Raw genomic sequence first — 23,601 nt, forward strand, 5'->3', positions numbered from 1 at the left:
ACATGAACAACTAAATGAATTCTATAAAAAACTATGGCAATGTCATGCTTTTATGGATATTTATAGTACCATTTTCTTCAAAGATTTGATTAACTGGATCATAAATATGGTAGGCTAATCATTCAGTACCATGGTTTATTCTGTTTATACATTTGTATTTAGTAGGAATGGATAGTTAGATGTAGTGCAGATAACATGAAAGGCTTTAGAATTTGTTTTTGTAGGATTTAGACCAGGGGTGGGGAACACTGATCCTGGGTGGCCTGTGTCCCTGCAGAGTTTAGCTCCAACCCTAATCAAACGCACCTGAACAAGCTAATCAAGGTCTTCAGAATACAGGTAGGTTTTTTTATCAGGGTTGGAGCTAAACTCAGCAGGGACACAGGCCCTCCAGGATCAATGTTCCCCACCCCTGATTTAGACTGAGGTGTATATTATTACCTTAGGAACTAGATATAGCTTATAAATTATGCATCTAGCATAGATGCATAATTTTACATCGACACACACAATCACATCAAAATCTGTGACAGTGGGTGATTCTTATTATTTGTCTATTCCCTATGAGATTCCTCTCATTTACCTCTGAGAGAGTCATACAGGATTATCATAACCTTTGAATGATTTGCATTGAATGTTTAGTGCGCTGTAGTTGGGTAGTTCTACTTACAGTAACACATTCATGTACATTAAATACTTTATAAAAAAAATAGCATACAATATAGTAAGATTTTTACTATTATTATTATTATTATTATCTTTATCTATTATAACTTTCACTTTGCAAGGATGTTAAATTGATCAAAAGTGACTGTAAAAATGTTCGTAATGTTAGATTTCTATTTCAAATAAATTATGTTCTTGTGACTTTAACTATTTATCAAAAATATATTTCACAACATTTTATAAATGTAATAATATAAATTGAATCTTGATGAGCATAAGAGACACATTCAAACACATTAAAATATCTTACTGACCCCAAAATTTTGAACAGACCTGTAAATAAGGGATATCATTGTCATTATTTTGTCAGTCACAATTACAAGCTGACTGCACATTTTCTGACTTCTTATGGCTTTTTTCTGCAATAAAAATGTAAATACATGGAATTATTGATTTTTGTTTAAATGATTTCTTAATGCAAGAAGTAACTGGCACAACACATAAATAAAGTTTAGTGGTCATTACTTAAAAATATTTTACCGCATCGTGCATTGTATGGTGAACATATTTTGCAGATGGTCAACCACCGACTCAAATGTAGAGTACTCTGACTAAGCATATCCATTTCCTGCTAAAAGAAGTCCTGAAATATTTCATGCAGCTAAATTATTTAAAGACAGCTTCATCTCAGTAATGATTATGTGCCAGAAATAATCTCAGTGAACATTAACGGTTATGATTACACATTCAAATGTAGAGGAAAATAATAAATCAATAAAGGGAAGTTGTGGCCTAGTGGATAGTTTGACTCTTAACCCTGGCACTGAAACCATGCTCCCAGGGCATCGCAGCATAAATGGCTGTCCACTGCACCGAGTGTGTGTTCACAGTGTCTGTGTGTGTGTTCACTGCTGTGTGTGTGCACTTTGGATGGGTTAAATGCAGAGCACAAATTCTGAATATGGGTCACCATACTTGGCTGAATGTCATGTCACTTCATTTCACTAAATAATAATGAGAAATTTATTCATTGCTGAAGTAACAGCGGAAACTAAGCAATAAACACAAGGGCACACGATAAGGACATTTATTATTAATTATATATATATATATATATATATATATATGCACAATTTTCATATTAATACATGGTTTAATCACCAATTTGAAACTCATTATGCATTATAACAACTACAAAAATATATCTCCATGGTGATATTTTTACTGGAAATTGGTGATTTACCAGTGCAATTACTCTAGCACTGAAAACCTGCAGTACTGAATAATATTTGTGGGACTGGGAACTTTTCCATTGATAATACTGTATCTTGTCCTCAGCCCCCTCCCTCCATTGCTCTCCTCCATCTCTCTGCTATATATAGGCTTCTGCATTGCAGATGTCCCATAACCCAAAGCCTGCAGTCGTGTGGGAGATCTTGTTTTAATTCCCAGCCAGGTTAAATCTGTTCAATATGACACGTGACGCAGCAGAACAGTGAGGTCTAACACACACACAAGCACGCGCTGCATGGTCAGATTAACACCATTAACCTTGCTGCAGCTGTATGGGACATTTAAAACCATCATTCTGCATCTGTATGATTTTTTTAGTTTTGTGATGCTACACAGACTTCATTTAGATTAATTTGGTACCTAAAGGGTTAATGTGGACAAATGACATTGGATGAGCTATAAATCGGTGCTTGTGCATCGGTCAGCTCTCTAGAACATGTCTGACTGTGTGTAAACATACTAAAGGTTATGCAGAAAATCCAGAATAAAACACTTGGGGGATTTGTGTATTTCCGAGTGAAAAATGCTTTAAACAACAGATCTGTTTCGGTCAACTGCACACACGAGTGCTGTTATCGAAATGTCTTGTTAAATGCACGGTGAAGTTAATTATGTATTTATTTTAGACTCACAGATATATCCCCCCACACGCAAATATGAGATTTAGAGAATTCAAAGTGATTCGCGACGACTATGTGGTTTTTGATCGCCACCTAACGTCCACACTTCGTGACATTTTTTTAAAATATCACAAAAAAATATTGGAATGGTTTATTACGTGGTCGGATGATCCGCTGGTTTAACATTCAGACTTTTAACCATAATCACACTGTGATCCTTTTTTTTTTTGACGACGGTTTAAAACGGCCCAGACGACAGTCCGTGTGCAATTATAAAATGCACACATTTACATTAATGCATTTAGAAGACGCTTTTATCCAAAGTGAGTTACAGTGCATACAGGCTACACTAATCACACTAACCAACACTCTTCAGTAAACTAATATTAATCTTAAATTTCTTAGACATACAAGTGTGGAAAAAGAAACGTACTTAAATTAAATGAGCACTGTATTTATTCAAAGAAAAAAGAATTGAACATGTAAAGGTGCGCTTCTATGTTAAAAAGTAGATTTAAGTTTATCTCTCTCTCTATAGGTTTAAATGTAATTGTCTTTCATATTTTTGTTATGTGCAGAGGAAGACAACACACAAAAGAACAAACAAAATTTTTTTTTTGTATAAAAGGTTTTTATCATTTCCGTTTTTCAGTATAAAACAGCTCCATAGCTCTGGCCAATTCAACAAACAATTCCACAGTCACAGCAGGAAAGATCAGACACTTCCTGTTTGTCTCTCTCTGAAATACCTGACATTTGGGTTGATGGGGGCGGGGCTTATTTGCCATTCATTCTAGTTTTGGCAGTATAACATTAACACAAAACTCTACAAATCACTTGTGGTTAGCTAGTATAACATTAATATTAACTTAAAAAAAAAAGAAGAGAGAATGGATGAACAAGCCGATCTGGTCACACATCCCAAACGCAAATCCTTGAGTCCATGTCAGCATAGCGACCCCGACGGCAATTACACAGTCTTCTGCTGACCCTTCTTACCAATCAGGGACTTGTGGATGTGAGGAATCACACCTGCAAGAAGTCAGCAAACATACAAGTGCTTAACATCCTCATTTGTCAAGAGGGCAGCATGTTTGCAATCAGCACATGAAGAAATTAAACTCCAACATACCACCACCAGCAATGGTTGCCTTGATGAGGGAGTCCAACTCCTCATCTCCACGAATGGCCAGCTGTAGATGGCGAGGAGTAATACGCTTCACCTTCAGATCTTTTGAAGCATTTCCTGCCAACTCCAAAACCTACAACAAGAATTAAACGATTAGTAGCATGCTACACTAATTTTCTTTTGCAGTTTTGAAGGTGACTGGCACAGAATCTTACTTCAGCTGTGAGATATTCAAGGATGGCTGCACTGTAGACGGCTGCTGTTGCTCCCACACGACCATGGCTTGTAGTGCGGGTCTTCAAGTGTCTGTGGATACGACCCACTGGGAACTACAAATTTCAGATATGCATTGCCTTAGAAAGTAGTATCTGACATTTTCTTTGACAATTGCGACTTAAAAAATTCCTCAACTACACCCATCTGACTGAAGGACATCTAACAAATGGATATTCAAACAAAAAAAAAAAAAAAACAGCACACACACACCAAAAAAGAGGCTTACCTGAAGTCCAGCCCTTTGGGAGCGAGACACTGCTTTTGCCTTGGCCTTGCCACTGTCTTTACCTGCCTTTCCTCCTGCCTAAAAAACAATAGATGGACTCAGATACAAACACATTCAAGCATTTCAGTGCACAAAGCAATCAGAATAATCAGTAACAGTATGTCACCATTTGAATTTCCTTCAGTATATTTAAAGCATATTGAAAAATAAAAACGAAAATAAAAATAAATACAGAAATGAAGTATTACATATTTAATTTCATATGTAAAATGTAACAGTTCATAAAAAAAATTTAATTGAATAATTTTTTCTTAAATTATGTAAAAATAACATTCGCAGAATATATGTAACCATTTTACTGACAAAAACTAAAAATTTAATAGCAAATTTAATGTTGCAGAATAATAAATACTTTAATAATAAATAGTATATTTACAAAATAAATAATCATTTCCCTTCCTTTTACATTTAAAAATATTAACTGTTATAGTTAAGTGTGTCAACTATTGTGCAAGTAATCAAAACATTTATTATTAATGTATTACTCTTATGCGAGTAACAACCCAGAATACTTCAGCTCTTAACATAACGTGCAACAACAACAAAATTCCGGGTTTGGAGAAAATACTCCACTTATCTTGGCAATATGCACCATTTCCCGCCCAGAAGGTATGGTTAAAACATCCATTAGGAACGCAATCCTGCTTTTCTTTCGAAATGAATTAAAGTTTACCTAAAATCTTTAAGCAGTGCCATCTGCCACTGCAATGAACGCCAATTAGTCGAATAAGAGCATGTTAAAGCAGGTAAATCTCCCGCTCATATGACTGTCTGTCACGCTAAAACTGATCAGCTTATCAGTGTTTCTGACATTAACCTACACACGCACGCACGCGCGCAAATAATGTATAACGCAATTCTCAGGAATCGCTGGTCTCTGAAGAACTATATAGTTACTGTAAATAAAGTTTATATGAACTGATCGCGAGCGAGCTCCACGCTGCCGCTGATAGATAGTTTAGCTTAGCCATCCTGCTCGGAGAAATTTCACAACAGCTGCGACCGTTATATCAACAAAACCGTTCAAATTAATACGATAGCCAGGCTCAATACGTTAGTTATTTAAACCTAGACCATATACGTCGTGATTAAATAAATAGTGACTACACAACGGCTATAAGCACGAGCTAACGTACTCCCGCGAGCTAGCAAGAGCAAAATCCAACCAGCGTTAGCTGAGAGCTAGCGCAGAATCTTAAAAAAAAAAAGACGACAACTAAGCTCTAAAACAAAAAGGAGGGATATTTCTCGTTACAGAAAACACTTATACAGACCAGTACTGAAGAATTACATACCATTTCAGCGAAGTATTACTTTGAATGGGATCCGGGGAGGTCTATCTACAATCTATTTCGCCTCTTGACTCGGAGGAACAATAAACCCCGTTCGGCTGCAAACACTAGAGGCACACCGAGCGGTGGAAGCAGCCAATCAAAACGTCTGTTGTTGGTTCGAATTTTGAGAAGGCCAATGAGAAATCGTCATGTAGCTGCGTCTACCATCCCCCATCGTTGTGCGGATAGATAACACGTAGGCGGGACTTGACAGTGACACTGCCTGAAATTTCACAGAAAGCACTTAACCTTTTTGTTTAAAAGTCCCAAGTGACCTGACAAAAACGACAAGAGCTCAAAATCAAGTGTTAAAACATTTTTGGATAATAATAAATCGGCGAGGAATAATACTAGATGCACTAATGTATTTGCACCAAGTCGGACTTTGAAAAAAAATTATGCAAAGGACCCTCTTATATGACACCCTTACTTATGAAAAAACATATACGTTGTTGTATATTTTCTGTGCATAAAAACATTTATACAATGTGTAAAAAGGCAAGTGCTAGTTAGCGTAAAAATTTATATATATCAGAATCAGAAAGAGCTTTATTGTCAAGTACACACAGAAGCTTCCAGGACACAGTCAGGTTGAGAAGTGACAAGACGCAAATAACCAAATAAAAATAAGTGAGTAAAAATAAATGTGTAAGTAAGTATCAATTTTTCGAAATTGAAATTTATATAGCTGAATAAATAAGCTTTCCGTTGATGTATGGTTTATTAGGATCAGACCATATTTGACCGATATGCTATTTGAAAATTTGAAAACTATTTGAAAATCTGGAATCTGAAGGTGCAAAAAAATCTAAATACTGAGAAAATCACCTTTGAAGTTGTCCAAATGAATTCTTAGCAATGCATATTACTAATCAAAAATTAAGTTTTTATATATTTATAGTAGGAAATTTACAAAATATCTTCATGGAACATGATCTTTACTTAATATCCTAATGATTTTTGGCTTAAAAGAAAAATCTATAATTTTTAACCCATACACTGTTATTTTGGCTATTGCTACAAATATACCCCAGTGAATTAACTGGTTTGGGTCCAGGGTCACAAAAACAAAAGAGACAGTAAACTAAGATATAAGGATATAATGTTTGTACAGATGTGATATAGACAAATTATGCAAGGGAATGTGGATAGATGAAAGATAAATTAAATCAATAACATACGTATAATAAATATGAGTATAGGGTTGGGTATTGCATGTTTTATTGAGCAGTGGAGAGAACATTTAACTGTTCATGAGGTAGATGGCCTGAGGAAAGAAACTTTTCCAATGTCCGGTGCTCAGTGCTCTGGCCAGACAGCAACAGTTCAAAGAGGGGTCCAGAGAGATTTTGCCAGCTCTTAGAAAACATGTTGTACAGTAAATAAATAATTATCTTCATACTGCCATATACTAGTGCTAGTTAGTGTAAAGTGCTACAAATTTTTTAATATTATCTGTAAAATATTTACTTTGCATTACGTTGCCAGTGTATCTTTTTTTTCTGGCTATGTATAAACATGAAGGTAAACATTTCTGAATTTGTATACCCTTTTCGCAATTATTTTTTTCGCGAGTCTCTGAAGACTTAAAGGGGTCATATGTTGCTAAAAGAACATTGTTTAGAGTATTTGGTGTAATGAAATGTGTTTATGCGGTTTAAGGTTAAAAAAATATATTATTTTCCAAATATTGTACATTATTGTTTCTCCTCTATGCCCTGCCTTTCTGAAACACATAGTTTTTTTTTTTACAAAGCTCATCTTTCTGAATAAAGTGGTGGAGCTATGATGTCATTTTCTAGGCAAACAAAAAAACAAAACAAAACAGAGGCGAGTTAGAATTTTAGCACTTCTGGTTCCATCATCCAAGAGTCCAAGATCACATTAAGACCTCACTGTGCCCCGGGGCTATGACTTACTGAAGCATTTCACAATAATAATATACATAGCTTTAAACAATGTATTGCAATTTTACCAATATCTCAAAATAAAATATAATACACTTCTTCTGGAAGATATGATTCACCTACAGAGTGACGTCATAGGTCCCCCACTCGGATCTCTTTGCATTTGAGACTTTAGTCTTTGCAACTTTAGGGATCTTATCTATTCACGAACAGCTTGTAACACTCCAAAGAGAAAGGAAAAATTGAAATCGCATTAAATTATCCCCTTTAATAATTTGTTTAATGATAATTATTAAGAAAATAATAATCCAATTTTAAATTATATTAATCTAGAAGACTCTAGACAACGGTATTATTCAGAAACTAAAATACATTGTAAAAATATCTTGGGGCAACTGTATAATTTTTTTTTTACACTCATTAAACTGTTCTCTATTTATTTATAAATTAAAAGTATGCCTATTAAAATTTTGTAAAAGAGAAAATATTCTCCTTTTAACTTTCTGTGACAAATTTATTTAGAAGTTTTGATAGGCTATGCATATTTAAATGGATATAAAACTGTAATAGGTGTATTCTCTATGTACCGTTGGAATGGCCAAGTGTTATCTGCAATAAAATGCTTGTGTTAACACGTTATCGACACCACTGTACACCAATCGCAAATGGTTCTGTCAAAACAACAGGGTGGGTTTTATCCATTGACAGACAGTCCCAGTGAACCAAAGAGAACGAGTACTCGGTGTTTACCCGCATAACGGACATATTGCGATCCAATTGGAGAAGCGAATTTATGATTGACACGTCAAACGCCGAATCCAAGATGTTCCTAAGGAGATGACGTTCAAGAGCTATGGGCCAATCATACGACGTTCTGATGCCTTCGAAGGCGGGACCTGATGGAATACGGGTGGGGGAAAAAAAACGCAGCTCTGGGTGATGGTGAAGATGGCGGATGGGGATAGCGGGAGTGAGCGCGGTGGAAGCAGCGGCGGAGGAGGAAGCGGATTCCAGCCTTTCCAGAGGGATCAAGAGACCCAGGAGCTGGCGTCCAAACGGCTTGACATCCAAAACAAGCGCTTCTATCTGGACGTGAAGCAAAACTCGAAGGGCAGGTTCATCAAGATCGCCGAGGTCGGCGCTGGGGGCTCCAAAAGTCGCTTGACACTTTCCATGTCTGTCGCGGCGGAGTTTCGGGACTACCTGGGGGACTTCATCGAGCACTACGCACAGCTCGGACCCAGCACCCCGGAGCAGATCGCTCAGTCCTCCAGCGGCGAGGACGGCGGGCCTAGACGGGCCTTGAAGAGCGAGTTCCTAGTGAGGGAAAACCGCAAATACTACCTCGATCTGAAAGAGAACCAGCGGGGGAGGTTCCTCCGGATCCGTCAGACCGTCAACCGCGGGCCTGGTGGCTTTGGCGTCGGAGGAGGTGTGCCCGGGGGCGGCATGCAATCCGGGCAAACCATCGCCCTTCCAGCTCAGGGTCTCATCGAGTTCCGCGACGCTCTGGCTAAACTGATCGACGACTACGGCGGGGACGACGAGGAGCTGGTCGGCGGCGGCGGCGGCGGCGGCGCGGGAGGCTACGGGGAGCTCCCTGAGGGCACGTCAATCTCGGTGGACTCCAAGCGGTTCTTCTTCGACGTGGGCTCCAACAAGTACGGGGTGTTTCTGCGGGTGAGCGAGGTGAAGCCCAGTTACAGAAACTCTATCACGATACCCTTCAAAGCCTGGAGCAAGTTCGGCGGAGCGTTCTGCCGCTACGCCGAGGAGATGAAGGAGATCCAGGAGCGGCACAGAGATAAAGCGTACGAACGGAGAGCTGGAGAAGAGTCGGAGGGCGACGACTTGGAGGACGACTGAACCGCACAGAGCGAGAACCGCGCGCGCAGGAGGGGAAAGAATTACCGTGCATGAAACGAAGAACATTAACGCTCCACGGCGAATAAAGAGGTCTGACTGATAAACACTGTCATGTATATGTAAGAGAATCCTGTTTTTAAAGCAGTATAGATGTTTGGCTAGATAAATGGATATTTCTGCTGGCTGCTCTATAGGTCTTGTCATTTTGAAAGTTCTCCCCTTTACAAAGAAAAAAAAAACACCCTTTCACCCAGAGACTTGAGTTACTGAGTTCACAAACGAGTCGACAGGGATGTTTAGTGTTAGTGTATCAAGATTCGATGAATATGTCTACTATAAGTGTTTTTGGTGTTGTTCCATATGATGGAGAGCAAACCAGCATCATCTGAATGATGTGGTGTGAATCTCATAACTAGCTCATTCAGGACGTTTTCTCTGCTAATTCGTGTGTATATATACATATATATATATATATATATATATATATATATATATATATATATATATATATATATATATATATATATATATATATATATATAAAAGACTCAGATCAAACAGTGTAAAAATTGGAGGTTGTTAAAGAGTTCAACTTGTGGACACACAATACAGTTCAAGCAACAATGTACAAACAGTTAAAATGGTGCTTTAAAACTGTGCTCCGCCGGCCCACTGTGAAGACAGAGTTTCACACGGGCCAGTGAGTTTATTTTGTTTTCCTCTTGCATCTTGAGTGCAAATTACTCTTGATTGTATGTCCTAAATTGGGAAGTGCATTGGTGCTGATACCACTAAATTTACCATCGATACTGGGTTTGATTTGGCTCTTCCCTTAAAGGGAATGATACTGGTTTGCCTGATAGGCAAACATCCAACTGGGACAAATTTAGTAGTTTTCGAATTTAACACATGGAGAGCTTTGGTGACATAACTGGAAAGGAAATCAAATGTAGAACAACACCCAACTGGGTTTAAATAGATTTATTTTTAAAAACAATATGCAGAAAAAAATTATATATATACAGAAATATATTTATATATAGACATCAATATAGAATCAATTATAAATGCTTCCTGAACAGGCTATTTAAACAAATAAAACTCGGATGCAATTATATATAGGGAAATATTTCGTACTGGTTTTCCATATATTTCCTATAGTCTTTATGGTTTGAAGAACATATAAAATTAATGACCGAATTGTGAAATATACAAACTAGACTTGAAAAGGTTCTCAATTTAGTTTGTATTCCATTTTTCAGCAACCCAAATTAAAATATAACACTAATCTTTTTTTTTTTTTCTCAACAGTCTGTTCCTCTGTATATTAAGTTGTCACATTTCTAAGTCTTACTGCGACCTGTTTTCTCCTCTTCTCCCAGATCTGTCAAAATGTGTGTGCCTGTTAGCAACTCTTCCCTCTGTTATCCTTCTCTTACTGATATTGAGTGGGTGTTATACATTTTATGATCTGATCAGAGAAAAAGGAGTGAAATCCCTTTCCTGACCGTTTTAATTTTCAGGCCTTCTGTAACCACAAGAATTAGCCATACACACCACCTGGGAAGCCATAGTGATTTTTTTTACTAATTTCACTATTCATATAAGTTTTGACCTCATTCTTGTCTGTACTGTGTTATGTGATAAAGGCAGCTGTTCAGTCTTGTGTACTGCTGTAATTCTCCACAGACTTCCTTTGAACAATAAATAGAATTTCTTTACTGAGAACATGAGTTTGTTTGACTCTGTTACAATTCTTGACAGCTGTGTTTCTACTGCACCATAAGCATCACCAAACAGATCTGCAAAAAAATAATGTTTTCAATCAGCTTTTCCCGTTTACTCCAGCTGCTAGTGAAATGCTCAAATGCAACTGCTGTCAGTAAATCATAATCATCCAGGATTCTGGAAACAATGCTTCTTCTTTTGTTTAGTCCATAACCTGCAGTATTTCTTAGAAGTCATGCATCTTGGCAGCATCTTATTTTAGTGTGGTTGAGATACTATTATAGTTTTTTTTTAATAAACTTTTTTTTAATTTTTCTTTTTCAATTTTAGTTTAAATATTACTAATTTTGTTTTGTGTTTTTGTCATTTTTAATGTATGATATATATATAATGTGTGTGTGTCTACATAGATTTCATAAATTTTATTTTAGTACTTTTAGTACATCAAGGTCAATTAAATAAAAATGTTTTATGGTTTTCATTAACCATAATAATCCTGCTTGGCTGAGCTACAGTGGTCTTGCTGTTTCACATTATAATTTCTAGTGCTGAATGCATTGATGATAAGGTGCTCAGAAAGCCAAAATGAAAAGCCAAACCTGAATTCATGCATACTAAGGTCTGGTTTTAATAGGGCTGCTCCTTCACAGAGCTTTCTTATCTGTGTGAAGCAGAATCTTGCAAACTCTAGTTCCACGTCACAGATCCAGTTTGGCCTCAAGGATGTTGTAAGCAATTTCTGCAGAGAGGTTTTTGCTTAGGATGGCACAGCTGGTGACAACACTGAAGTGGCCTTTTATTAGTGGTGTTGGCTAAGGCAAACATCACTAATACAGCACACGGGGATTTAAACAAACAGCCTGCACTGGACATGAATACTTCAAATTATGTGGTTGTTGAGGAAATTCAGGCTGATGACGATAAAATGAGCAACTTTTTTTATTTCAATGAATAGTTCAGCCCCAAAAGCAAAACTTTCCTTCTTCTGTGGAACAACAAAATAATTAATTTTGAAGAAAGCCATACAGTTTCAGTTAAAATGTATTTTGTTCATGGAAGTCAATGGGTAACAAAAGAGTAAGTGGCATGACGAAAACCAGAGTTCAAGTTACAGAAATGCTGCCTCTGTGGATTTCAAGGCCTGTGGGAATAGACTGAATCTGGTAAGCAAGTCAGATTGATTCTTGCTACACTCTCAGGTTGTGTAAGATGAGGAATGGTATGTACTTGGGAATCTATAATCAGTTTTTTCAAAGTGATATGTGATTATTTTGGCTTCAAATAAGAATGCATTCTTGTCTGCGACTGATAAAGTCGAGATAAAGTCAAGCTGATAAAAACATCACAATAATCCACAAGTAATCCATACTACTACATTCCATCAATTAATGTCTTGTGAAGCGAAAAGAGTTAGTCGAGATCACTTATTTTCCTTGAAAAAAAAGCAATATAATAAAGGAATATCGGATCCCTTGTGAGTGAGTAGATTTTCACTTTTGGGTAAACTATTTCTTTATGCTGCATTATTTTAGTGTCGTGTTAAAACATAAATTTTTCCCCCTGTGAATTTAAATAAAAAAATAACATGCTGCTACTATAATTTTACAGTAAAGTTCTTGCAACCACAATGTGTGATGTAGAGGGTAAATCACTTACAAAAAGCTTTTTAGGGAAGAAGAAATGTTGGAATAGTAGGATATCTGTTACCACCATTGTAGCAACTTACAGCTAAATCTGTAAAGTGATACAGCGTCTCACTTTACTGTAATGAAGAACAGCTATCCCTCCTCATTCTCATGTCCTATAACGTCCTACTGCATCGGTGCTGAGATAAACCCCATGATCCTCATCTGACATGATTTCATAATCAGTCATGGTAAGACTCACACACACAAACACACACACACGAACACACGCTAAGCTTCACTGATGACAGTTCAAGGGTATGCAGTGGCATGCCTAGCAGAGCGTCCCTGATTCAGGAGATTATTTCATATTCTCTGCCATCCTGCTGAGATGAGGATAAGATGCAAAAAACTGTCAACCAGACATTTGCTCTTAGTCATTTAGCAGACTTTTTTTTTTAGACCAATACATATAATTTTGTTATAATAAATAAAAACAAAACAAGAAGACTGATGAAAAGAGGTGTGACATGCGCTCTTTTCGGCTTGTTAAAGACTAATCTTGCAGCCGCATTCTGGATTACTTGTGAAGGTTTGATATAACTGGCTGGAAGACCTGCCAAGAGAGCATTGCAATTGTCCAGTCTGGACAAGAGCTTGAACAATGAGTTGTGAAGCATGTTCTGGAAGAAAGGGCCTTTCTGATGTTAAATAAAGCAAATCTGTAGGACTGGGCAGTTTTTAGCAATTTGGTCTGAGAAATTCAGCTGATCATCAATCATAACTCCAAGGCTTCTGGCTGTTTTTGAAGGAGTTGTGGATGATGCATCTAACTGGATAGTGAAATTGCAAGCAGTTCTGTCTTGGAAAGGTTAAGTTGAAGGTGATGGGCTTTTTATGATTTGTCCTTAACAGGACATTCAGTTCTGTTCATTCAGAGCGTGCCGAGTGCTTCATACTGAACAGTCACTCTCAATCCACTAATCCTGAGAGATCTCCATTCACCTTGCAGAGCTTCTGTGCCAGACAGAGCAGTTAACCATAGTTCCACTTCCCATTAACTACATCTCAGTTTCACTATTGAATAATACCACAGAAATTTTCTCATTTGGACATTACGTTTTGTGTTGTGAATTATTGGATTTATTGATATAAGAAATAATATTACATTTCAGCGTTTGCTTTAGAACCATTCTTCTAAAGCAACTTAACAAATAGAAATATACGTTTTCTGCTTCATCTAGATGTTTATTATTGTATTGATTCATTGGTATATTTATATTGTGTTTATTGGTTAATCTTAATTATTTACTTTGTTCTCTTGTGGGTAAATATGTGTGTAACTTTGATATATTAGTTTTAGTTAATATTTTGAATTACATTTTTTATATTATATATTTTTATATTTTGTTTTCCTTTAGTTTTTTTTTTTTTTTGTTTGTTGGTTTTGTTTTCTTTTGTTACTTTGTTTTTTATGTTTATTTAATTTCAATTAATTTCTTTAATGTTTTAGTTGCCGGGGATTATTGGAAACCACACACACACACAAAACAATATATATATATATCTATATATATATATTCTATTCTATTCTATTCGCAAACATACAAGAGCTAACAATACTCACAGTACTGCAGGGCCATGTTTCAAGGACATTTTGGTAAATAACAAATACCAAATACCTTGTTACCGTGTTCACTGATTTGCCAATATAAAACATTTTTGAAGATGCCATAGGTCATAAGTTAAAAGTGTCTATCGTAATGAGTACCTACAAATTGACAGGAGGCAAGTACTCCATCAATATCACTCTGTAGAAAGAGGAAGAGTGTGATGATGAGGAGCGTGAGCAGCAGGGCATCAGAGGGACGTGACTCATGACAGAAAAGCTCTTCTGTGTACTGCAGGCTTTCCACAGCTATATTTAGCTTTCATGTTGCCATGTATGTTGTTCTCATGCTTATAGTGAAACAAGCTAAAATGCGGTTATTTGTGCTCTTTCTTTCCTTCCTGCACAGACACCACCCCCACCCCACCACACACACAAACAAATAAAGAATGAATTAAATATAATTTTTTAAAAAGCCATATTTGTCAGATATTTTCAGTTTTGCGTAAGGGCAGAATTTCTCTACATCATTAATTCACAACAAGCCAAATAAACCAGAAAATATGTTTATGTAGATAGGGCTATATTATTTAGTCAATGTATAATGTATAATACAGAAGTTAGATGTGCATACATTTTCTCAAAAAGAAATGCATGCATGTCGCTTTTACATAATATGGTTAACAAATACATGAATATACATTGGCAGATCACTACTAGAAAAAACAATGCATAATAGACGTAGCATACGCTATACAAACTCTAGTGCAAAGCACTTTACTGATAAAAGTCGTCCTCAAATGCTGATCTGTGTTCAGCAAAATCTGCCTCAGATGACGTTATACATCCGCATGTTGTCAGTCTGCAGTTCCACAGCTTCACCAGCAGAGGTCGCGCTTAACTGACTCTTCTCTGTGTCCCACATAACATACTACACACCAGGGGTGTCCAAATTCTTTCCTGGAGCGCCACTGGCCTTCAGAAGATAGCCCCAATCCCATAAACACACCTGTCTGATTTCTAGTGTGCCTATAAAGACCTTGTTTAGCTGGTTCAGGTGTGTTTAATTGGGTTTAAGCTAAACGCTGCAGGACAGTGGCCCTCTAAGAGCAGGATTGGACACCACTGCTATACACCAGTGGTTCCCTACCCTGGTCCTGGAGGCACATCAACACTGCATATTTTGCATGTCTCCTTTCTCTGACACACCAATTTCAGATTTTGGAGTCTCTATAATGAGCTGATGAGGTGTGTTTGATCAAACGTAAAGTGTTGGGGTGCCTCCAGGACCAGTTTTGGGAACTAGTGTATAGCAGTGGTGTCCCTCTCCATCTGGTAAGCACTTCTTGTTGTTGAAATTTGCAGCATGAACAACGTGCTCTCACTACTGATACTGGCACAGAATAGTACATATAAATATAAACACACACACACACACATATATATGTACAGTATTGTTCAAAATAATAGCAGTACAATGTGACTAACCAGAATAATCAAGGTTTTTAGTATATTTTTTATTGCTACGTGGCAAACAAGTTACCAGTAGGTTCAGTAGATTGTCAGAAAACAAACAAGACCAAGCATTCATGATATGCACGCTCTTAAGGCTGTGCAATTGGGCAATTAGTTGAATTAGTTGAAAGGGGTGTGTTCAAAAAAATAGCAGTGTCTACCTTTGACTGTACAAACTCAAAACTATTTTGTACAAACATTTTTTTTTTCTGGGATTTAGCAATCCTGTGAATCACTAAACTAATATTTAGTTGTATGACCACAGTTTTTTAAAACTGCTTGACATCTGTGTGGCATGGAGTCAACCAACTTGTGGCACCTCTCAGCTGTTATTCCACTCCATGATTCTTTAACAACATTCCACAATTCATTCACATTTCTTGGTTTTGCTTCAGAAACAGCATTTTTGATATCACCCCACAAGTTCTCAATTGGATTAAGGTCTGGAGATTGGGCTGGCCACTCCATAACATTAATTTTGTTGGTTTGGAACCAAGACTTTGCCCGTTTACTAGTGTGTTTTGGGTCATTGTCTTGTTGAAACAACCATTTCAAGGGCATGTCCTCTTCGGCATAGGGCAACATGACCTCTTCAAGTATTTTAACATATGCAAACTGATCCATGATCCCTGGTATGCGATAAATAGGCCCAACACCATAGTAGGAGAAACATGCCCATATCATGATGCTTGCACCTCCATGCTTCACTGTCTTCACTGTGTACTGTGGCTTGAATTCAGAGTTTGGGGGTCGTCTCACAAACTGCCTGTGGCCCTTGGACCCAAAAAGAACAATTTTACTCTCATCAGTCCACAAAATGTTCCTCCATTTCTCTTTAGGCCAGTTGATGTGTTCTTTGGCAAATTGTAACCTCTTCTGCACATGCCTTTTTTTTAACAGAGGGACTTTGCGGGGGATTCTTGAAAATAGATTAGCTTCACACAGACGTCTTCTAACTGTCACAGTACTTACAGGTAACTCCAGACTGTCTTTGATCATCCTGGAGGTGATCATTGGCTGAGCCTTTGCCATTCTGGTTATTCTTCTATCCATTTTGATGGTTGTCTTCCGTTTTCTTCCACGTCTCTCTGGTTTTGCTCTCCATTTTAAGGCATTGGAGATCATTTTAGCTGAACAGCCTATCATTTTTTGCACCTCTTTATAGGTTTTCCCCTCTCTAATCAACTTTTTAATCAAAGTACGCTGTTCTTCTGAACAATGTCTTGAACGACCCATTTTCCTCAGCTTTCAAATGCATGTTCAACAAGTGTTGGCTTCATCCTTAAATAGGGGCCACCTGATTCACACCTGTTTCTTCACAAAATTGATGACCTCAGTGATTGAATGCCACACTGCTATTTTTTTGAACACACCCCTTTCAACTAATTCAACTAATTGCCCAATTGCACAGCCTTAAGAGCGTGCATATCATGAATGCTGGATCTCATTTGTTTTCTGAGAATCTACTGAACCTACTGGTAACTTGTTTGCCACGTAGCAATAAAAAAAATATACGAAAAACCTTGATTATTCTGGTTAGTCACATTGTACTGCTATTATTTTGAACAATACTGTATATATAGGCTACACATACACATTTTTAAGAAGTATCTTATGTAGTAAGTATATCAATGTCACATAAATTGTGAAATTTCTTCGTTACTTAGCCCAAGCTTTTAAATGGTAGTATATCTCAGTTTCCACAATAACATTAAGCAACAAAAATAGTTTTTAACATAGTTAAAAGTTAAAGAAAGCATGTGATTCACAGGATATGACACTAAAGGGTTAGGTTCCTGAGTAATGTCTATGGCTTATTTAAACATTTTGATAAGCCATGTAATTATTAACTAAAAATACTTTCATTGTGACAAACTAAACAGTGTCAGTTGCGTTTGTATAGTAATAATGCAAATGATTTTGAACCTAAAACTGCATGTCAGTAATACTTACTAGGTTATGACAAAAGGGCAATTAAATGAATCCAATAAATGGATAAAATGGCATGCCTCAAAAAGAACCAGAAAAGAATCACTCCACTTGCTCTCACATTTTCTCAACATCCATCAACAGAAAAGGACCCTGCAAAAAAAAAAAAAAGAGAGCACTTTTGTTGGTGAAAACTTGTGAAACGAATTGAAGCTCTTTATTGATATTTCTTGGTTTTCCTAAAAATTATGAAAATGAGAAAGATTAGTTTTATTTGAATGTCATTTTCTTCTTAAATCTCATAAATTGTATCTAATTTGATACTCAAATTTCAAAGACCAATAAATGATTCCCAAAACACACTAACTGCCAATCAGCAGTAAGGGGCGAACTAAACATTAAAAGGAAGGGTTACAATCAGTCAAATCAACACATTTTGGAGCGGTGGAGAGAACTCAAGGAGTAGAAAGGAAGGGGATGTTGAGGCTGTTTTTTTTTTTTTTTTGATATGTGAGTTACATTGATTTTGCTCTTTCACACAACTATTCTGTGTTGGCTTTTGCTTGAATATCTGCAGTCGTCGCTATCAGTGTTGTGTACGTATGTGTGGGGAGGAGTTATCAGAATAGGGGGCGAAGTCCTGTTGGGCATGTTTGTTCTGCTGCTTTTGTTTGGCAAAAATCACTTAGTGCACCTTAAATGAAAGCAACTTTGGTTTACTTGATTATTCATACAGGTACATGAAAAATCAAGTTAAATGCAAGTTTCAAATATGATCCATCAGCAATTGCACCAAATGGGATATTTTAATTCATTATTTAACATAAATAAAACTGAGGTGCTTTTTTTCAGGCTATTATTTAATGTCAGGCCTTGCAGGGTTGATCAGCATAAAAAGCAAGTAAATGAAACACTGGATACTGCGTACTAATACTCACCATTTCATGACTATCCTTAGAAGTGTTTTTAAAGAACAGTCAATGAGACCGTCGTTAATTATATCTTTATGGTATAAGTTATGAACTTTGAAAGCCTTTTTGGGTATCGGAAACTATATAGGATATAGCCCTTTTATGACAGCGCTCTTTACAAATGTGAAGTTTAAATGTTAAATCCCATCTTTGTCAGGGGGTCTTTCTGCATGAAGTTGTCCTGTTCTCTTGGAATTTGCCTGATCTATAAAAACTCTGCAACCCAGTATCTGCTGTTTTAGAAAATCAATGGATGGATGAGTCCCTTGCTATTTAGTTTTTACAATGTATAGTGTTAAACCTGCTAGAATGCAGAACATCACTTCAGTTTAATATAAACATTCCACTCACACACATTTTTGCAAAAATACCTCTTCTCATTTCTCAACTTTAAAAACCGGACTCCGCTCAGTTGTGATGATCACTTTGTTCTTTTCTTTGCCATTTTTTCCATCAATCAGGTACTTGCTTGGTTCAGCCACTGATTTCAAACTCCTCCAGTCTCCATGAATGTCTCCCCATTGAAATAAGAACGTTTGGTCAAAGATTCCTGCCGTGATCGGCTCTTCTCTGGGTAAAACCTGAATACATGAGAGCCATTAAATAAAATCAGAAATGATAAAATAAAAGCACAAGAATGTATTTGACACCACGTCTAACAATAAATGATTTATTTGCAATTCAGTGTCTTAGACATTACCTTGAATTTGACCTCTTTACCGTGAGTAATAACAGGGAAGACTGACTTTTTATTCACCTCAAAGCAAAAAGCCATGCATTTTCTGGTGCCATTCAAAACATGATACACTTTGACTGAAGAAGAAGAAAATGAATCATATTACTAACATTACATTAAGTCACTATGCAACACTTTCATTAAAGGAATAGTTCACCTAAAAAAGGAAACAGCTCACTGAAAATGTACTTTCTGTGAGGCATTTCAAGAGTTTGTTACAGCTTTGTTTGGACTCTCTTAACAGACATGGAAGAGAAGCCAATGCTGAATAAAGTCATAGTTTTTGCTATTTTTGGACCAAAATGTATTTTCGATGCCTCAAAAAATTCTAACTGACCCTCTGATGTCACATGGACTACTTTGATGATGTTTTTCTTACCTTTCTGGACATGGACAGTACTGTAACGTGAACACAGTTTCAATGGAGGGACTGAGAGCTCTCTGACTAAATCTAAAATATCTCAAACTGTGCTCCGAAGATGGATGGAGGTCTTACTGGTTTAGAACGACATGAGGGTGAGTTATTAATGACATAATTTAGATTTTTGGGTGAACTATCCCTTTAAGAGTTACTGATGACAGTTCTGGACAACCAAAGAAACATATGACGCATTCAGTGCAACAACACAGGTTCAGACCTTTAGCTGCGCTTCCAAGGTCACCTTCCTGTAGAAATTTTGTGACCAGCTCATGCGATTGACTGGTCCTGCGACTGGGCCTGCCTTCAATGCACACATACCTTTGGCCACTGGTAGCAAGGAACGCTGAATCAATGGAAGAGATTTCCATTTTTTGGGAAGCTTCTTTTTGGACACTAATAGATAAAAACATATCAACAGACAAACAGGTAATATAGACTGTAAAAGGTGAGGAACAAAAAGGGAAAATTACAAAATTGGAAATAAAACATTTTGCGAGAGAATATTTAAGCGCATCTCTCTCTTACCCTCAGCATTCAAGCAGGAGGGCACTGCTTTATAAAACCTACACTAAAGAACCAATAGGGTGACCATATGCGCCGTTCATACGGGACACGTCCTAGTCAGGATTTTAATATTGCGTAAAATATCCAGGTTTTGTCTATTTGCACTGTGCAGGTTGATCGTTGTGTAACATTCACGAGAGCTATAAAGAGCAGAACAGATGGCTCCTTATGCTTTCGATTCGCTTTCACGTGTCTGGTCGTTCGTTTGACTTGAAGCATTGTGACGCACTTTGTTTTTGTTTTTTGGATTTGTGCGCAGCGACGCTTCAAGTCAATCGAACGATCAAACACGTGCACATATTCGCATCGCTTTGATCGTTCCCTCTACGTCTTACCTTCTCACACGCAGCCCCACGATTGGTCGATTATGTACAATACCTGCATGTTATTGGTCAAACTGCTCTGGATGTTTTAGGCATTATTAAAATCCTGGCTGTGATGTGTCCCGTATGAACAGCACATATGGTCACCGTAAGAACCAATCATGATTTGAAAGCGGCCACTCAACTCACACTGCCTTCCTCTCGGTCAGTGAAGCACTGCAGATAGCGAAAGATGATTCAAATGTTCGGTATGTAGAGGATCATTCACCCAGGGATCAGTCCTGGGACCGTTCCACTTCTCCACATACTAGGGTGACCACACGTCCCGCGTAGCGCGTGCGCGCACAGCGTTTGAAGCCCAATTCATGCGTCCCACAAATTGAGACTGTGTCACGCATAATCAATGCTTGCTCAAATAAAAGTTGGTCGCTCGAGCCCCAGGCGTTCCGTGAACCTCTGGAGTTGTGAGTTTAGACTCTTTTTTTTAAACTGTTCCTGTGGTGTTGAGCAACTACAATTCATTTTAATCCTATAATTTTTATATTATAATTTAAAGTGAATAAATTGTAATGAAAAATAAATAAAATAACTAAAGTAAATCGTAAGTGGAAGTGCATCTGTCAATTCTGTCATGAGCATACATCAGCAATTACATTTATACCATGTAAGGTGGGATGTGCTAGAAATGGGTAAACCACTATCAGCGAGTCTGCCCATAGGGTGGGAGCACCACAGCGCAAGGAAGTGTCCCACATTGTCCCTCAGAAACAAACCCTTTGTCCCCCCTTGGGCTTAGCAGGTGGTCACCCTAGCACATACACTACAGTGCTGCGCAACTTCTCATCTTTACCCTTGTCATTTCTGCGCTGAACTATTGCAATGCTCCTGTTTGTACATCAACAATGTGCAATCAAACCTTTACAAATTATTCAGAATGCAGCAGCAGGAGTCCACTACACCTATGTTTATCTCTCTGGACTGACTACCAATTAGGCTACTTCTTGCATCAAGTTACTGATATTTGCATACGTAACATGCACAGCCTGATGCAGTAGAACAAAAATAAATAAATAAATATATAGTAGTTCACTTCAAGAATGAACAAAGTGTCGTCGAAGTTATAGCACGTGTTATCAACATATCAAAGTTCAATAGTCAGTCATAAAGGCTGAGGGGTGACTGTAATGATTTTACTCAAGTTTTAATTTAAAGTCTATTTAAGAAAACCTGCTTCTTGTATCAGTTTTACAGCACCCTTTATAAATGAAATTTACAAATGATAAAAATGCACGAATATAAGCCTATAGCCTACCTGGTTTTCGGATTCATTTAATTTCCCGTCCTCGCAGCTCTTTACCGATTGCCTGAGAGTTTGAGCGTCTTCAGATCACTGTGATGTCGTGAGTATTTATATAGGCTAGCAGGGATGCAAATCCAAAGTGCACACGTTTGACGGAAGACGCCCCCCTTACCGGAATCGTTAATAGGCTACAGGCTGATCTGTCCCCATATCTGCAGGTTTGCGGGAACAATGTTAAGGAAAAAAGAGTTACAGGAAGTGGTAAACTCATCCAGGGTCCTTAAAATGCAGCATGTCTCACTTGGAGCATCCTTTATGAACCATTCAGCATGCATGCATACAGGACATTTACATTTATCTAATGTACTGACGTAAGGGAGCGCAAAGTAATGCGGGATTAGTTGTAACACATGTGATTTAAATATTTCCACACATTCTAGAATAACAAAATGTACAGTATTTACTAATTACCATATCAACACTATAAAGAGAAAAAAGTGCGCCATCATTAAAAATTATTTTGACGATATCACAGAACGCTTATTTTACCATAGTAAATTTTAATTTCTGACTTAAGTAAATTTCTGACTTTTAATCTCAGTTTGTATTATTCATTTAAAATGAAACAACTCAGCTGTTATTTTATCCTCCAATCCTTTATTTATCAGTTTAGATCAATCTGCTTTTTTTACTTTACAAAATGTATCAAAGTTATCCCAATCTTCTTTGGTACACACACACACACAACAAACAATAACGTTGTTTCATTTACTCAATATAAAATAATTACCCTAATTCCCTTCATCTTGGTCTGGTCTGGAAACCCCATGCAAAGAAGAGGAACACATGGACTGAACAAGGTAAAAATAAAGTTGTGAAATTAAGGTTAGTTATATTTTAACCATAGTGATGTGTACATTCTGGTTATAATATTACTAACATTTTATAACAGGAATGTATGCACCATATTTGTGATGAGTACATTCTACTAACATTCCTTTGACAAGTACCAGTGGTTAAATAGTAGGCCTAAATACTCAGTTGCTAATTAGAAAATTTGAGTACATGTTACTTTTAAATAAACTAACAAATTTGGAAAAACAAAGTAGATCCCACTTGAAATTTGGAACATGGAAATAAAAAAAATTAAGTTGAATTCAATACAAAAATACACATTTAGAAATCTTAAAGTTATGTAGATCACACACACACACACACAAAATGACTAAAGAAATATTAAAATTAAATTTACTTTGTGTAAACACCCTTTCAACAGACATAAAAATGAAGTTGTTCTTGTTTGATCTACATAATAAATGTATGCAAAAAAAAAAAGTTTTTTTAATGTAAATAAATTTTTTTTATCGGTTATAGTGATGCAATCTACACTATTTACTTTAATTAATTTTAATGAGAAACTATGACAAGCAGGTGAATAAAGAATGACAATCAATGTTTACTGTTCAGAAATGATTATTTCAAGACGCAGGCCCAGTAAAATTA

The 23,601-nt window shown here is 36.9% G+C and overlaps 3 protein-coding genes across 3 annotated transcripts; 1 reads left to right on the forward strand and 2 right to left on the reverse strand.

Moving 5' to 3' along the window:
- Positions 1 to 3,239: 3,239 nt before the first annotated feature.
- LOC128013837 (histone H2A.V) lies at positions 3,240 to 5,727 on the reverse strand. Its single transcript, XM_052597028.1, has 5 exons — positions 5,566 to 5,727; positions 4,211 to 4,288; positions 3,924 to 4,037; positions 3,712 to 3,841; positions 3,240 to 3,611 (listed from the first exon to the last, which is right to left on the reverse strand). The coding sequence occupies exons 1-5, from the start codon at positions 5,566 to 5,568 to the stop codon at positions 3,550 to 3,552; spliced, it is 387 nt and encodes a 128-aa protein (XP_052452988.1). The 5' UTR covers positions 5,569 to 5,727; the 3' UTR covers positions 3,240 to 3,549.
- Positions 5,728 to 8,414: 2,687 nt separating this feature from the next.
- Positions 8,415 to 11,105, forward strand: purba (purine-rich element binding protein Ba). Its single transcript, XM_052597030.1, has one exon. It carries the CDS (start codon positions 8,451 to 8,453, stop codon positions 9,375 to 9,377), a length of 927 nt encoding a protein of 308 aa, XP_052452990.1. The 5' UTR covers positions 8,415 to 8,450; the 3' UTR covers positions 9,378 to 11,105.
- Positions 11,106 to 14,889: 3,784 nt separating this feature from the next.
- On the reverse strand, positions 14,890 to 22,289 carry LOC128013843 (uncharacterized). Its single transcript, XM_052597033.1, has 5 exons — positions 22,111 to 22,289; positions 20,129 to 20,304; positions 19,455 to 19,567; positions 19,126 to 19,335; positions 14,890 to 17,936 (listed from the first exon to the last, which is right to left on the reverse strand). The coding sequence occupies exons 1-4, from the start codon at positions 22,125 to 22,127 to the stop codon at positions 19,132 to 19,134; spliced, it is 510 nt and encodes a 169-aa protein (XP_052452993.1). The 5' UTR covers positions 22,128 to 22,289; the 3' UTR covers positions 14,890 to 17,936; positions 19,126 to 19,131.
- Positions 22,290 to 23,601: the final 1,312 nt, after the last annotated feature.

Source organism: Carassius gibelio, chromosome A5 (genome assembly GCF_023724105.1).
Source record: "Carassius gibelio isolate Cgi1373 ecotype wild population from Czech Republic chromosome A5, carGib1.2-hapl.c, whole genome shotgun sequence".
In the NCBI taxonomy this organism is placed as follows: Eukaryota; Metazoa; Chordata; class Actinopteri; order Cypriniformes; family Cyprinidae; genus Carassius; species Carassius gibelio.